The 18,583-nt window shown below is 35.1% G+C and overlaps 1 protein-coding gene across 2 annotated transcripts in view; it reads right to left on the minus strand.

The window, feature by feature from the left end:
* Positions 1–18,583, minus strand: part of LOC125682257 (carboxypeptidase N subunit 2-like) — a 62,528-nt gene that overhangs the window by 37,181 nt on the left and 6,764 nt on the right. For both annotated transcript variants that reach the window (XM_056157435.1, XM_048922730.2), the window contains 2 exons: positions 16,511–16,582; positions 15,386–15,457 (listed from right to left, as the gene is read on the minus strand). In XM_056157435.1, the coding sequence (XP_056013410.1) occupies positions 15,386–15,457; positions 16,511–16,582 (144 nt within the window). The remainder of the gene's footprint in view (positions 1–15,385; positions 15,458–16,510; positions 16,583–18,583) is intronic.

Consider the following 18,583-nt stretch of genomic DNA (forward strand, 5'->3'; position numbering starts at 1 on the left):
CAAGCGATAATGGATATCAACAAACCACTGGACGTATGTATTATTGGAGACTCTTACATTCGCTGGCTGAAGGAATTATGTATGACGAAGGACATGTTAAATCTAAGGTTACAAAAACAGTTTTGTTCGATAAACTTTTGTTAAAAAGGGGGGCTTCGTGCACGCCATGTTGAACACTTAGCGGGCGGATCTAGGCATGCTTTGCTCCGTTTTGGCGAGGTCCCCGACGTGGTTTTCATACTAATAGGGGGGAATGACATCTCAGGATCTACGAACTCTGCTCAACTGGCCAAAGATATTGTTTCCTTTGCGGAATATTTGGTGCTAGGTGTCGGAGTTCGCTTAGTTTATATTGGCCAATTAATTCGTAGACTCTCCGTTCGCCACCTGTCCGGGATACAACTAAATGGTGATACGGATCAACATCCAGCTGGATATGATGACAACAAAACTTATCGGGAGTGGTATTTTGGCATCAACGTGGTTTCTGGGCTTCCCTCTCTTATCTTGGGCCAGATGGTGTACACCTGGATTGCACCCCTTCCCACAGCCAGCCTATGAGGAAATATCTTCGGAGTATAAGAAATGCTGTAATTCAGGCTCCAAAATTCCCCAGGCCAGTATAATTTTTAAGTTTGCACGGAATTGTTTATATTTTCCGTTATGTGTATATAGAATATTTTAATATACACTGACCTAAGCTTAATTTCAAGCAAAGAATTCATAGGTGCATATCAGATCAACATCCGTTGAATTGTATTTGACATGTATATGACATCTTGGTAATATGGTACCTATGTTATATTGATTGACTCTTGTAATTATGTTCAACATCCACATGCAGGTACTATTTGCTTTCTGTCAGATCAACAAACAAGGCACGCATAATGACATTTAAAATGCGTCTTATGCAATAGATTGATACATAGTTTATCTCTATTTTACAATATATTACAGTCCAATATAATCCTAACAGCAATTTCAATTCAATGATCTAAAACTTCATAGTTATTTCGGATTTCAAACATTTCGGTTGAGCATCACTGAAGAGACATTATTTGTCGAAATGCGCATCTGGTGCATCAAAATTGGTACCGTATAAGTTTTACATATTGAATCTTTCTTTCACATATATGGGTCAGTTATTAAGTACCTATACATAGTAATCGTGTGAATTAGAGTTTTACTCATTTTTATTTGCAAGCCGGTCAAAGTTGCTCACTTTTATGTGGGTCTGAGTTAACGCATAAATTTCTGTGGACCGGAGTTACCCATATCTTCTTTTGAGTCGGAGTTACCCACATTTATATTTTGGGTCGGAGTTACCCAGATTTACATTTTGGGTCGGAGTTACCCAGATTTACATTTTGGGTCGGATATACCCAGATTTAGTTTTTGTCTGAGTCAACCATTGCTATTTTTATAATGGATCAGAATTACATTTTTATGTAGAGTATCCCAGGGATTGGTTTCACTTTAGATTTCATTAAATAGTGGTAAACCATATCTCTTGATGTTTGTCACCCTGTTTGGAGTGCATACTTCATGATTGAGAATTTATACGTTAGGCACAATTTACTCTCAATACCTATTTTAATTTTTGTCGTTTTATCTTAATTTTTTAATGACATTAATAATTCAGTTCAAAATCACAATGGCCATGCGGTCTGCTGATATTGCATTAAGCAAATATTATTATCATTATCCTTTTATATCAGTTCAAGTTTCTTATGCATAATAAATCCTTATTCTACTTTTACATTTGTGTGTATGGCAGTTATTACATACTCACACTTCATCAGTTAATCATGCACCTTGTGCATTACATATGTAGGTGTATACTATGTATTTCTACACTGATTTGACATTTCTAGTGGCAAATTGGTTGCTAAATAATGCCACCTTTCATAATTATTTGACAATTTGTTGTAGAATGTGTATTGTTACAGGAACAATGCCACCCAAGCCCAGACACCGCCTGTCAGCGAAGCGCAGGAGAGTTAACTCTCCAGGTAGCTCAGAAGCTCCCAATTTCACATGTGCAAGTGATTCAGTGCGAAATGATCCGAATCCCCTTCAAGCAAGTTCAAGTGCAGTGAACACTTTAGCCTCACAAATTGACTATGCAGAATTAGCAAAGCATATAGTTGCCCAACAGAGACAATAAGGAACAGAAATTCAGCAGGAGGCATCAGCACAGCCACAAACTATAGTTGACAGTACACCCGTGAGCTCGTCTATGGTAAATGGCAGTGAGGGAAATCAGGATGTGTCAGAATCCAACTTAAGTTCCTTGTTGGACAATGTTTTCACAGGTGAGTCGTCAAGTAGGTCACAAAGTCAAATGCCAATAGAATTGTGTGATTCTGTACCACTTGGGGCAACAGTGTCACAGAAAATAAAACAAAAGATATCGAATCACGAATTTGTAGATTTAAAATCTTTGCTTCCGTCTTCAGGTGAAGAACCACTGGCCATTACGGTCAAAGCTGGTAAAATAGAGGTCAACCAGGCATCCAACAATTAAACGCCACTAAGCATTAATCAATGGACAGATGCTTTCTTAACCTTTGCATCAATTTACTTGCAAAAGCTCCCTAATGATGCCTGCAATATTCTTAAATATGCTTTCACGGTTCGTGAAATCAGTAGGCTCCATGTTGATCAAGCATGGAGAAACTATGTTGAATCCTTTCGTCGTATCAGGGAATCTTCAGTTATTCCCTGGGAAAGGTCAATTGCTGAATTGCGCCTGAAGGCAGCATCAATGGGAGTACGTCAAGCAAACAAACCCCAAACTTATAAAGCTAATAAGGGGCAGTCCCTTCGTTCCATCAAAGTTTGTTTCGCCTACAATAAAGGTCAGCGATGTAACACCTCTCCCTGCAAGTACGCCCACTTATTTCAAGAGTGCAATGGCCAACATCCCAAATTCAAATGCACAGGGGCAAAATCAAACTGGTCAACCTTCCAACCCCAGTCAAACATTGCAAATGCCAGTCCTTCCAACCCCAATAAACCGGGTAAATTTGCAAAGTAAGCTCCAGGGTTATGATCCTCTTAAACTTAACTATCTGATTGAAGGCATTAGGTATGGTTTTCGACTTGGTTGTTCAAAGTCACCATCAATTCATCCTCCACACAACCATAAATCTGCTTATTCTTATCCTCAGGTAGTAGAAGAATACATTACCTCTGGCTTATCAACAAGTCGTATCATGGGTCCATTTGCTGTACTCCCATTTCGGAATTTTAAGACTTCACCATTAGGCGTGGTTCCTAAATCTGAGCCAAATAAATTTCGTATCATTCATGATCTTTCTTTTCCTCAGAATGACTCAGTAAATTCTAACATTCCTAAAGAGCACTCACAGGTTCGACGTAAAACTTATACGGTACCAATTTTGATTCCATAGACACAGTAGTGTCCCTTATACGTAAGTTTGGCCTGGGAACTTGGATGGCAAAGTCAGACATGAAGGATGCTTTCCGTATTATGCCTGTTAGTCCACATGATTATCATCTTCTCGGGTTTATTTGGAGGGACCATTTCTATTATGAACGTTGTTTACCTTTGGGAGCCAGCTGTTCCTGTCAGATTTTTTAGAAACTTGCAATGGTTTATGATGACAAAATTTCATGCTGCGGGTATGTCACACATTTTAGACGATTTCTTTTTTATTGGTCCCCCTAATTCAGAAAAATGTAAGATAGATCTTGCAGCCTTTCTTGCACTTTGTCAAAGAATTGGTATTCCTATCAATAAGGAAAAAAAACTTTTGGTCCTCTAACAAAGTTGGTGATTTATGGCATAGAAGTTGATTCAATTGAGATGATGAGTGGCTTGCCTGAAGATAAGATTGACAAATGCCGTAACCTACTTCTAGCTTCTGCTTTACGCAAGAAGGTAACACTAAGAGAACTTCAGTCTCTGAATTTTGCGTGTTCTGTTATAATCCCGGGACGTGGTTTCCTGAGGCGTTTGATTGAGCTTACCATAGGGGTTACCAAACCTCAACATTTCATTTGTTTGTCATGTGAGGCTAGAGCAGATATGTCTATGTGGTTGCAGTTTCTTGATAAGTTTAATGGAAAGTCAGTACTCTTTCTTGAATCTTGGGAATCTTCTGATGTCATACGTTTCTACACAGATGCTTCGGGTTCGCTAGGCTTTGCAGCTGTATTTGGCGCCAAATGGTTGGTTGGTTCATGGACAGATGATATGGCTACCTTTCAAATTGCTATTAAGGAATTATTTCCCATTGTTTTAAGTCTTGAAATATGGGGTACTCAGTTAAAAAACAAAAAAGTTCTCTTCATTTCAGACAATATGGCAGTGGTACAAATCTAAAATAAGCAATCTAGCAAGGATAAGACTTTAATGAGGCTTGTGCGGCGCTTGGTTCTCACTTGTCTTACACATAATATTTTTTTCAAGGCAAAACACATTCCTGGAAAGTATAACATCATTGCAGATAGGTTGTCTCGTTTCCAGTTTCAGGAGGCTCGTCGTCTGCCGCCACTCCTGTACATACAACCAACGGCGGTTCCTCCACAGCTGTTGCAAATTTGAGTTCTGTCACCCAGACAATCTTAAGGGCTTCTTTGTCAGTTTTAACTAGGGCTGCATACAAACACTCGTGGAAGCTGTACAGGGCGATGTCTCCAAATATAGTTTCACTACCTTTGCCTTTGCAGAGCATTTGTAATTTTATAGGATATCTGTTTGAAAAACAGTATAGTGCCAGTAGTATTGCCTCTCATATATCAGCTTTCAGCTATGTTCATAAGCTCTTGGATGTGAAAGACCCAACTCAATCTTTCATTGTAAAGAAACTCCTGAGGGGATGTCACAAGCTAACTCCTTCTAAGGATTCTCGATTGCCCGTTACAAAAGAAATACTTTGTAAATTACTTAATGCCACAGATTTTACTGTTCCCCAGGCTCTCAACAAATTGCTGCTCAAAGCTCTGTATTTACTTAGCTTTAATGCATTCCTCCGTTTAGGTGAAGTTGTCATCAAATCACCCTCAGACTGCAATAAGGTAATTCAGGTTCAAGATGTTTCCTTCCGAATGAAAGGAAAAGACCCACTTTCTCTTCAAATAACCATACACCACCACAAATCTCAAAAGAACAGTGACCCTGTCATTATCACAATTCAAAGTAACCCACATAGTGCACATTGCCCAGTGCTTAGTATATATCGATATAAAAGTTCCTTTCCACATACATCAGGTCCATTATTTCAATTCACCAATGGGGTTCCAGTTCCGTATTCTTATGTTTGTGGGCAGCTGTCCAAAGCAGCAATATTTGCAGGTCTTGACCCCAGATGTTACAAAGGTCATAGTTTTCGCATTGGAGCTGCCACACATGCTGCTCAGTTAGGTTTCTCAGAAAATTATATTAGGTCGTTGGAATTCAAATGTGTTAATCAGTACATAAGAATACAATCTTTCAAACTATAAGCTGGCACATTTTGCAATTTCTATAACATTAACTAAATACATTAAAGCAGGTCAATGTTTCACTGCTGCTTTAAGCATCATAACATTTGTACATGTGGGTCATTGCCATGTCTTATTTATATATATTTTTATTTCGGGTGAACCATTTTGAGTTTTCTTGAATGATTATTTGATGCATGTATGTGTATTTTGTAGCATGACCTACTTGCCGGCATTCATGGCTTTTCTTTGTTTCTAGTTATGATCTTATGAACATATACTCATTCCTGTTTGCATAAGAAGCTACATAATTGATATCAGGACAGTGTTTCACTGCTGTTATCATTACATGTTTTCTGTTATAAAATGTATTCGCATTTAGTTGCGATTGATTCTAGTCTTCATCAAGGTCGCATGTTTATTTAGATCATTAGTCTTAGTCTACTTTGTACACTTTAACGTGTTATTTGACAGGCCAGTGTCGCACTGCCGTCACCCATTTTTAACAATTTGTTATTTTGAATTTGTGTTATTTGCTTTATGTGTTTTTCACGATTGTTGAAACTACTCAGGAAGGTTTTCTTTGTGTGTGATGAAGGTTGATTTTAATGTTCATACCTGTATTTTGTTGCTTGCAAGCTCACCTTGGATGGCACGGGATGTGATCTGTTGATCTCATCTTGTGGCCAATTTTTTGATGTGTCATCTTTTTGCTGCATCTTTGTAAGGTTGTCTTTTTATTGTAGTTGATGTAGACTTTTATAGATAAATTTGGGAGATCAGACATATTGAATTATTTTGTCATTGTTTATTTTCTTTCTCCATTTCAGTGACATTTTCAATGGATTGTTTGTGAGTCTGATCCCCTTGTTAGTAGTTTGTTATCTAGTTCGTCATTTGAATAAATGACATTTTTCATACTCAATTTGCCTTATGTTTATATCTAATATGATACAGCAAAAACTAGCTTCTGTGACCTTTCTCAGCATTTTAAGACGTAAAAGACATTACACAGTTTTTGGCATCTGCTTCGATATTTTATTGAACATCGATGTTAACGATAAACTAACAACTGAGCTTTATGACAAATGATATGATACTAGCTTCTCTATCGTTAACTTTGGATATTGATGTAGGAATCTTCCATTATCAACTGGAAATCATCTCTCAGCCGATTCGATACACAAGAGCTTGTTCTGCGTATGATCAGTTTGTAAATTAAGGCAGACTACTGTTGATGTTACAGGGATTTCAACAGTCTGGATTAACGTAGTTCCACCCTCCTGTGACGTCATAAGATTTTGCAAAGTCAATGATTTAATGACTGGAACATATATTTTGGTGGAGTCTTTTTTAATAGTTATTGTAAAAAAATTTGTTAGCCATACAATATTTTAAAAGTCTTAGTTATATTTGAATTATCAATCATATGTTTCAAAATATTAAATCCAAGGACAATAACTCTGTTTTCATTAAATTATTCATCAAGTCCATTATGCGATAGATTTCCTTTATTTTTGACAAAAATATAAGGAATCATTATCTGTGTCTTTTCACGAAATTACATAAAATTTTAATCCATGAGCGATTTTGAATAGCTCAACTATATGGTGCCACACTTCGGGTTTTTTCCAATGGGGGTATACATACTCTGGAAGTTATATATATTCCATATTACTTTTAGTTTACTTCGAATTAAAATTTATGTCGCGATTTAATGCGAATTAAATTTACTTCGCATTAGCTCCGTGTGAACGCAAACCGAAGCTAATTCGCATTAAATATACACGCATGCGTAATGGCAAATTTGGGTCACTTGCATCATACCCGTGGTCAGCTATATATATTTATGTTAGATTTGTGTGAAAAACTAATCAAAATGATAATAATCACTAAAAACATGTACAAACAGCATGTCATTATAGATAATGTCAGACTTAAATCTGTGCTAAATTTACATAGAAATAAAATGAGCAATACATATGGAAGAAATTGCTTTTAAATAAGACAAAAATGTTTTACATTAGTGATAATATGATTTTTTTTTCTACATTTTTTAAAACAAATATGCCGCTCATTGTTAAAGGCTTTTTTATAGCATGTGACGTCATAGTAGACTTATAATACGTATTAGTAATTAAAATTTACGTCACAACAATATTCAGTGGAATATGGTGAAAGAGTCGTTCCGATGTTTTTTAAACTGGGCTCATGAAGAAGCAATATATGAATGTTGGTCATCAGAGGAAATAACAAGTAATTTCTTGGGAACATATAAATACAAGCACGACAAAACTCCTTGTGTGTAGATCAGTTACATAGGCCTAGTGTTTTGAACAATAAATTCTGTATCTACCCAATATTCATTAGAATATCTATAAAAATAATTTTCAATAATATAGTCTATGCTTTAATTCATTTCCCGCACCCTTTAATTTAGAGATGCATACGAATTTAATGCAAATTAGTTTACTTCGCATCAAATATTACCGCCGTGTGAACGCTATTTAATGGCCTACATTTTTGTGGTTGTTTCCCTTGCGGCGGAAGTAGATGGCATTGCGAATATTGCGGTCCAATCCGTTCTTATGTTTATGATCATCGATATTCGCAATTCGATAGATTATGCCTTCATCTTGTTGCTGTGTACCCGAATGCCATAACAGAGGTGGACACAAATTCCAAAGAAACGAAAGTGTAAGGAAAAAGTGGCTGATAGCGATTAAACGGGATAAAAAAGGAGGGAAGTTATAGGAACCCGGGGCCACTAGTCTCGTGTGTACGAAGCATTTCCTCGAATCGGATTATATTCAAATCACCAGTCTTGGTACTATTCATAGCTTTTGTAACTGAGTTTTGTTGGCGATTTATTAGTACTAACTACGTTTTGATTTTCATTTTATTATATCTTGCAAATGTATTGAAATACAGCATCTTCAAATGTTGCTCAATCAACTGTCCATTACGATTACGTAACACACTGTTAAAAAACGTAGCTCTATAGACCTAAACGTTGACACTCTGGTCAAAACGATAAATGATGCACTGTTTGGTGTTTAAATCTTAGATGCTGCTTTTTATATTTTTTCCTATTGAAAATTTATGAAATTTGTAGAACAGCTGAGAAGTTGCAGAAGAGAAGATCATGATCCATGTCTACCAGCAACAGGTTCTCGTTATTGATTTCGACTAAGCTGTCATTTGGGGTACAAAATAAATACATTAAGGTGAATATTACCCAACAGATGTCATTGTATCACTTTTATTTTATAAAACGTTGTAACAAGGAAGTTTGGAGGAAAGCAAAATTGTATTCTCCTGTACAGAATATTATTTCTATATGAATACTTCACATAATATTATACTATGTACCTGAACATAAATGTTTCATTACATGCTATACACATTCGAAGTTTTGAGTTTCAATCATTAGACTCACAACACTATCAGTAATGTTTAATTTTAATGTTACTTGGAAAAGTACTAGTAATATACATGCATCTATGAGAATTCATTTAACTTGGTTCCACAATCAATCTGCAAGTTCTAACATTATTACGAAAGAACTCTGTATCTGGAGGGAATTAAAAATCCTTCAAGTCTTAGATCTGCAGTTCTACAATCTTCATTAATCGTTTGCATACCATTACCTTCAATACCTATGGACCCGAGAAGATGAAGTTAACTTGAAGGATAACACGAAGTGTTAATTCAAAATTTTATTCAGCAATATGTGTGTAAGTATCTTGATTTTGTACATGTGTTTCAAACACGCCAAAAGATTCTATTTTTAACATTACATTAATATTTAAATACAGACATATTTACTATTTAAATGATTGTCAACATATTTACTGGTAGATACTTTGGTTTGTGGGTTCGATTCCCACCCAGGGCTTATGAAGACAAGAGTACATGATTTTTAACAAAACGTTTTGTTGAATTTTTGTTTTGAAAATTAACAAGTTCATTCAATATGCTGCCGTTACTTTGTTTGTCTAAGCATTTGTCATATGAATATTTTTATACATCCAGATGACAAAATTAAAACAGTACATATTCAACTTTAAGCATTACTTCTTTCCATACTAAATAAATCATGCACGTTGTCATTTCTGGTTAAGGAGGAAAATGCCCTGTGCCTCCACCAAAGTACATGCTGTATATATTGGAATCTTAATATATTAATGACAATATAAATATAACATTATTGTATCGTTCGGATTTACATGTAAATTCATAGAAATAAAATGTTCACATTTACACCCACACAACCTCTCAGGTACTAAACCTCTCAGAAAACAGTTGAAGGAAAATGCTATTCCCAGTGTGTTTTCTTGGAAGCAAAGTGCAGAGAGCTGTCAAGAATATGGGACCTTAAGATCTGGGAGAGAATATGCCGGCAATCAAGCCATTGTGACCACTTCTGTTGAGCGTTCTCCTGTTGATGAATCCTTCAATGAAATAGTAGTAGAACAGGAATCGCCCTCAATTCCTTTATTGTCAGAGCAAACAGTGGAACCACAGCCATTCTTTTCAGTGACAAGATGCGCTGCCATCCAAACTCCAACCAGGCCAATGTTTAGTATTGAGAAGTTCACCAACGATAATGCAGGCATAATGTTTTATACAGGTCTTTCTTCCTACCATGATTTCACTTTTGTGTTACAGACTTTGGGTGAAAGTGCTTATCACCTTAATTATTTGTATTCTCAAGTGGAAAACATGAGCATTGAGGATCAGTTCTTTTTGACACTTATTAAACTTCGGCAATGCAAAACAAATTTTGAGCTTAGCAGGTTGTTCAGCATTTCTGAATTTTCAGTTGCTAACATCTGGATAACATGGGTGAACTTCATGTCCTGTCAGTGGAGGGAGATAGATTTGTGGCCAGACAGGGATGTTGTTAGATTCTTCTGTCTCACAGATTTTCGCATCAAATTTCCTTCAACCAGGATAATCATTGATGGCACAGAGTGTCCAATCAACAAGCCAAAACCACCGGTTGCCCAGCAGAGTACGTTTTCCACCTACAAGAACAGAAATACAATTAAAGTTTTGGCTGGTGCTACACCTACCTTTCTCCAGCTTATGGAGGATCTACATCGGATCGTCAGATAGTTGAACGATCCAGGTTGACTATCTTGTGTGATAGAGGGGACAGCATCATGGCATATAAGGGGTTTAACGTACAGGACATATTTGCACCATATGATGTGACAATTAATATTCCAACTTTTTTTCAGAAACAAAAACAGAATGTCTGGTAAAACAGTGCAAAGGGACAGAAAAATATCAAGTAAGCGAGTGCACATCGAGAGAATAATTGGATTGGCCAAGACATACAAGATTTTGACACAAACTCTTAATACCACTGAGACAAAACTTCCATCTGAGATTATTTTCTGCTGCTTTATGTTGTGTAACTTCAGACCATGCATTGTCCCTAAACATGCCTAATAACTTGAAACATGTGACCTATTGCTATTGGTTCTTGTCCGTCACCATCTATCAACAATTGAACAGGGTTGGGTTTTTTTTTTGGGGGGGGGGGGGGCATTGTAAATTTCAGAACTCTTGCACCCCTAGGGCCTTAGCTAAAACTAACCAATTTTCAATCATCTTCTCTACAGTTGCGCATCTTAAGAAAAACTTAACGCATTGTCATGTAGATATGTATATATAAAATTATACATGTATAATATTATGTAAAGTCTTTCATCAGTATGTACACCTGGGACATTTGTGTTCTAAGAATACATCTCGTTTTATACTGCTGATGAATATTAAAAATTAGCTTAGATATGCAGAATAGGGAATTATAAATTTTGTAGATCTTAGGACTAGTGATGCTTTTAACTTACATGTATAAGGCCTATAGGTCTTTTGTTAACAGGTATAATATACCTTTAAAAATATTGAATACTGCGTATATTTTTTCTATATTGATATAAATGATTTATTCACTGTATTCCTGGCAGTACTTGCTGTTCTAACAATTTACATACATGTTATACTAATTTACTTCAAGTATGATTGGAATGACTTGCTGTATATTGTATATATTTCAGTCAAAGCATCCCTAGCATGGCAGATGTCAAAGTAGAAAATCATAGAAGTGAAGATGTGTTTTATTAAAGTTTTTTCACAAACATTTATGTAGAAAATAATCAAAGTCATATAATGGATAATTACAAATAAATACATGTATCATACTCACAGATAGTTGTATGCAAATTATAAATAGACATAAGTTGCAACAAACTTGAAATGATCCCAACCCCATATGTGTCTGACATCATTAACATTCTGGTCTATGATCAGTTAAACTCAATGGGTGGAAATTTGATGATCACTCAGAATGAGTAATCATACTATTGATGGAAGTAGAACTTTTCTAAGACTGCAGTTTTGAAGTACAATTCATAGAAGTATTCAAGTTTCTTAATCATTTCAGAGATGAAGTTCTCATCTCTCTTAACACAAACAATTTTCATATCTTTAAATGTGTAAACAACAAAGTCACATACATTTTTCTTGCAGCAAAAGAGCTGACCTTGTACCTGGAAATAATAATCATGGACAGGATCTAATGTAAGCTTTTCATCTATGATCTTCAAATAGGGCACAGTTTGTGGGGTTATCATTTGGTTTTTTGACGAAAAGGGACATTTTATTTCAACAAGTTGGTTTGTTTCTTTAATATAGGCATCAGGGGATGCTGCCAAGAATGGATGAGTTTCACTGACAAATGTTCCACAGTTTGTGGTGACTTTGCCAGTGATCTCTTCATATTCAGCCAGAGCTACTGATTCATACTTTTGCCCATGAAGTATTGGTGCAGCGTGAATCTGTTGTGACATGGTCAAAGATCGGGCCAATTTTTCATGATCAGTTATATCTGTAGCTTTACATATGCGTCCGAATCTTGAGGAATGCAGCCGTTTACACCTTTCAGTCAACCAAAGTTTGTTCTTAGATTGACCAATGGTCTCTCTCTCAAACTCAAATATTTCCTCAGAAGAAATTTTTGAATTTTTTTGTTCTTTTAACCACATATCTGAACACTTAACAAAACTGTAGTCATGGTCAAGGTCTACTGCATAGGTGTTTGCTGGAGAGAATAGTTGAGATATGGGTAATTTGTTTATTGTTGAATGATTAATGCAAACATTCCTAAAATCATCATTGTAACTTTTTCTCTTTTTGAACTTGTTTGGACGGGGATCAAAGTTTATGTTTAAATCTTGTCTTGCTAGGGGAAGATCTACAGACTTTATTGGGCTTCCAGAATACTGTTTACAATGGTGAAATGTTTGAATACGTTGTGTGCACGTCTCCTCAGTTAGGATTTCCTTTGCAGATGAAAACTTAAATATAGCAAGCAATACTGCACATACATGTTTACAATGGGTTGTTGGGCCCATGCCAGCTGCACATTCACATTGGGTTTCAATCACACATCCATCTTCCTCAATAGACACATCAATTTTATATGACACATTCTTTTTCATTTGTGCACGGCATTCACTCTTGAAAAAGTACATATTCTGATAATATGCTAACCTAATGAACTTTAAGAATCTATTCTCGTACAAATTTTCCGCCGTTTTGTCAATGTCTTTATGCACTTGCTTGAGGTAAAACTCAATAGCTGACAACTTTATTTCAATGCATACACGGTCTTCATTTAAATCTTTATATAAGGAATGATCTGGCAAACTCATAAGATATTCTTCTCTATCTATGCTTTCAGGTTGTTTTCCAAAGTTGTCATTTTTATCATATGCTTCTAGCCTAAATTGAAATATGAAATATTCAAATATTTATACGAAACAGTATTCTACTTTGATTAAAAGAATTATCGAAAAATTATTCAGCTTCATAATAACAGAGAGCTCTACATGTAAGTTACAGATTTAACTAAAATGAACAAGATCCACAAGCAATTGAAATGTGGATAGCATGTATATACATGTATTATTATGTTATGACCCCCATATGAAACAAAAATAGACCTAATAATTACTTCAAAATATGTTATTTCCCCATGAATCACCTTCATAAGCCATTCTGATTTAGTCAGTTTTATACTTGTTATAAATTTATGAGTTGGCCACTCTAGGATACATACATGTAAATACAATTACTAGTAGTACCATATCATGATTACTTATAACAAGTACAAAAATGTCTGAATCAGAATGACATATAAACAATAACAGATTAAACATGTTAAATGCTATCCTAAGAGTTTAAGTGGGAGCTGGTTTCTTCAACCACTATATCCACTTCTACATGTATTTACTTTTACGTTTGTTATTTTGTGACAAGTCTAGGTCCAATTTCTCAACAGCTGATATTCCTGGCAGCAAGCACCTCGTAATACGTTACGTTCACAAAGTTAAAATATCTAGTGATATGACTAGTAGTAATATACTATTTCGAACGAAATCGATCAACTGTTAGCCTACAACTAGGCTTCATAAAACCGATTAATTTTGTTGGCTTTTTTAAGTGAGAGACTTTTATCACGATCAGCTGATCAGTAAATGTGTCATACATGGTGCCTGAAACATCGAATTCTATAGAAGATATACATAAAAATTACCTTTCTATTAGTTCAGCCTTCCTCCCCGATACTCTTGCCCCCCCTCTTGCGCAAGTTTTCTTTTTAGCTGGGGCAGGCTCATCCCTTCATATTTCCCGGTCTTCCTCGATTGTTTATAGTTTGCAGCGTTCGTAGCCATTTTTTCTAGGACCTCAATATGCGAAGCGCCCTCTGGAATTCGGGAGAGATAACTCTAACGGTAGAGTGACAAATGTAGGCCATTCGAATTAATTTAATGGGCATTATTTTACTTCGCATCAAATTTAATGCGAAGTAAAATTTAATGCGCATCCGTGTGAACGAGGCTTTAATATCACTAAACAAACACAAGAAATTAATCAAAGTGCGGTATATTTTAACAATTCTTCTTTCAGTAATTGTATTTTCAATATCTCAATGTGACAACATGACCGACTAGCAGCTATTGCTGACAATACCTACGCTGTTTACAATTAATATATTTGTAAAGATGTGAACTTTTTAAACCAAGTGCAGATTTTACACCTTTGATAATAAGTTGATGTTTGTCATGTTTAATTGAAATTTAATTCAAGAATTGGACTCTTATACTTTCTTTGAGAATTGCACATTCTTTCGTTTACGTTAAGACATCACATTTTTTCTTCCTATAGTTGTTCAGTGAATCGCTATTTACCCACATAATTAGGAGGAAAATTTAAGATATACATGTAAATGAAAAATGCATACTTTAAAAAAGGTTTTAAAAATGTAAATATAAGCAATGAAGATTTTTGAAAGATGTAGTAAATCATGGGCGTTATTCAATTTGTACGCACACACCGTTGCAGTTATTGGACAACATCTTTCAAAAAATGACAATTCATTGCTTAATTAATTACAAGTTACTCTCAGTATTTAGATATCACCGTTGATTCACAGAGTTGTAGCACACACTTATTCATCAATAACTAGCTATCAAGTTGCACAATAAATCGCACTTCCACAAACAATAATATTATTGGGTTATTTCAAGTAAAATATACATAATGTGCAGTGTAATTATTAAGCTATTATAATTGTTGACAAAAGCTATCATTATCATTCGAGGAAGGGAAACATAGAGTGATATAATAAGAGATAGAAACTAAAATTGATTTTATGTCATTCATATGGCAAAATAAAAGGAATTATATCCTTTATTATATCCATAGTATGAGATTGATCACTGTTCGTTATCTTCACCTTTCATCCTTTTGAAATTTGAAAGTTCTTAATCACATATTTCCTATAGCAAATATCTCAATGAAAGGCGAAGATGTGGATATTGTTCATACAAGTAGATGCGATCATAGAAATACTTACAGAAAAGTCATTTTCACCAAAGTATCAAAGATTCCTTCTGGTAACGTTGCTATTTTATTGTTTTCCAGGTTCCTGAAAAATAAATATATCTTAATTAACCAGAATTCAACGACACTGAATTGTAATAGTTCATGGCAATGTATTGAATTTGAAACCCGAAAGTAAACACTGTTCCCAATATCTAACAGAAATGTTCACTAAATGAGAGTTTCCTTTAAAAAGTTATGAGTTGATCAAGTATGTCCTTGCGGCAAATTTTCATCCGCAGTAGTTTTGTAAAGTTATTTCTCTTGCAGTCCACAAACAATGAAATTATGTGATATAAATATCAACATCAGTGATGTGCAGAGTAATAATGAAGCAATTTTGATCCATGAGAAAAGCAGCCATAATCATTTTGAAAGACTCTGGAGTGTAGCTTTGTTAGGCTCGAGTAGGCACGTGCCTACACATTTTTGTTCATTTTCAAAACACATTTGCAAAAAATAATATATTCATATTTATTTCTGGTTTTTAAAATCGGATATAAAATTATTATTCCGCGATCCGTCGGACCTTTTGTTTTTTATAATGTACTCTATGATATATAAATAATGGTTGTATAGTTTTTATAAACTTATGGTGATCACAATGACTCATTTGACTTAACAGTTTAAAATCTTTGAAAAGTTGTACAATATTTAATGTGTATTGCAATTATTTGATGCCCAGAGTAGTGCAAACGAGTCCCAATATTTAAAAAAATTATCGGGGGTAACCAACGATCCCCCCAGTGGAAGGGGACAACCCCCCTCTGCATCTACCACCCCCTCCCACCCACCTTGGTGCTTCGTGCCTCGGTCAAACATTCACCTTTCGGGCCTACATATTGAAATAGTCCTAGCTAAGCCCCTGAAACTTTCTTAAAGATAATCATAAAGTAATAGATTCATATCAATAAAGAGAAGGAAAGAGTAGCCTAAAATGTTTGTGTTACTAACACGGTGATATGCAACATGATATCACGTTTTGAATTTTGAAGTCCTTGATCACCATTTACTTTTTTAAAAAAACACCCTCAATGTGTACATACTGTTCAATTGTCATCCCAGTAAGTACGTGTACAATTCGTATTTAGATACTTACATGGATCGTATATTTTTCAATGCGTCAAATATTCCATTTGGTAACGTTGCTATTTTATTGGCACGAAGGAATCTGAATGACAAAGATATTTTGTTGAATATGAATTCACCAATACTGAATCGTCGAAATACATTGCAATGAAAACAAATTTGAAATCCTGAATGTAAAGCATGGTCCCAATAATATCTAACAGTGACATCGGAGAGAGTCTAAATTGCATGATAATGAATAATAAGGAATTCGATAAATCTGTCCAAGGATATATACAGAAAAGTTTACATGGTAATCGCGGGATGAAATGTTACCTTTTGATGAACAGCGATATGATTGATTTGTAACTGAATGATAACTTGATCATCACTGATAAAGTGCTTTCCAGTTACCTTTCAGTTGCTATTTAATTATCATTCAGGTCACTGAATTGCAGGGACATTTCAGTGAAGTGCTAGAGACCAGCAGTCACGTTTCAGTGAAGTGCTAGAGACCAGCAGTCACGTTTCAGTGAAGTGCTAGAGACCAGCAATCACGTTTCAGTCACCACTTAGTTCAATTCCAATGAACAGTCTGTCATATTCCAGTGAGCATTAACCCACTTACTTTCAACAGTTCATTTGAATTTAGCTACCATTGTGTGGATATTTCAAAGTCTATTCTTGTCTCTTTCAATAACTGTTCAATTGCGTTTCAGTGATATATGGTTTATTTCATTGAGGAGTTTGTTCTCCTCTAGTTTCATATAAATGACCATCGAAATATCTTTCGGTTGTTCTTTACCTATTTTCGTGTTTCAATTTTCAGTCAAATATTATCTCAGCGTTCCTTTCGTCCCTGATCAATAAAATTCCAGTGAACGATTCGTTAATTCCAATACTCATACAAATGATTTTCATAGTACTGCGTAACAAATCAAAATCCAGTACACATAATAAAATTTCAAGGAAATGTTTATTTTTTTATTCAAAATAATTTTTTAATCAACTGCATTATTGTAAGTTCATCTTAATCGCATTTTGTATTCAGACTCTTCTTACGAAAGGTAGACCTAAATCGATTTGATTTTGGACATAGCCAACAAGTTACTATCATCAACTGTTCGCAGAATCATCGTTGGTTAATCTTGAAACTCTCTTAAAGAAATAAGAACAAGTTAATATCTCTATAGCGACATAAACACCAACAAACATATTATTCATACAGATATATCGGCGACGTAGTATCTATTAACAATACTAATTGCTATTCAGATATCAATTCGATATATCCCAGCGAACTCGAAATAAAATACACCACAGAGTCGGTTACTTCTGCTTCATGCTTAGATATTTCGTTGAAAGTAGATATGCTGGCCGATTTCTGAGTCCAAAATAAATTTACGCGAAACTTTAGTGTGGGTGAAGGCACGCAATAGGAAAAATTTCAATGTGAAGAACGTAAATAAACATGCTTACGTATGTAGCAAGCTCTTTGTGGAAGGTCATCCTACAGAAAAAAAAATATCTGTACCCGGTTATTGCAGGATCGTTATCCCAGGGAAAACCATTGAGAAAACCCCCAACTAAAAATCGGCATTGTCTAACAATCACGAAACCCCAACTGCCAAAAAGCTTTCCTGTGATGTTGATATCGAAAACGTTCCTATCCCGGCAGCATATCTTGTTATAGATGACGAAGAGGCTATTGCGACTGATTCTTTTGTTGATATTGGTAAGCATTATGGATATATATACATTATTCACACTTTAATTTTGATAACTGTGTTGAAGCACACACATTGAACAAATATTGAAAGCACAGTATATTTTTGAGTTTGATTTTTTGTGATATAATCTCTTGAACGACAAACTTAATACCATTGTGTACGGATCAGAAAAAATCATTATTATTATATGAGGAAAAAGCTCATCCATGTATGAAGTGCATCAGGAAATTATATCTTTTGTGATTTTTCAAAATGATTTATTCTGTGGGTTTTTTTTCTCAAAAAGGGAAGTCTGACCATTTCCAAGAGCATGATTATGCATCCAAGAAAGTGATCCTGGATCAGGCAGTGCAAATAACTATGAATAAAGAACA

This window comes from Ostrea edulis, chromosome 2 (genome assembly GCF_947568905.1).
Source record: "Ostrea edulis chromosome 2, xbOstEdul1.1, whole genome shotgun sequence".
Taxonomy (NCBI): Eukaryota; Metazoa; Mollusca; class Bivalvia; order Ostreida; family Ostreidae; genus Ostrea; species Ostrea edulis.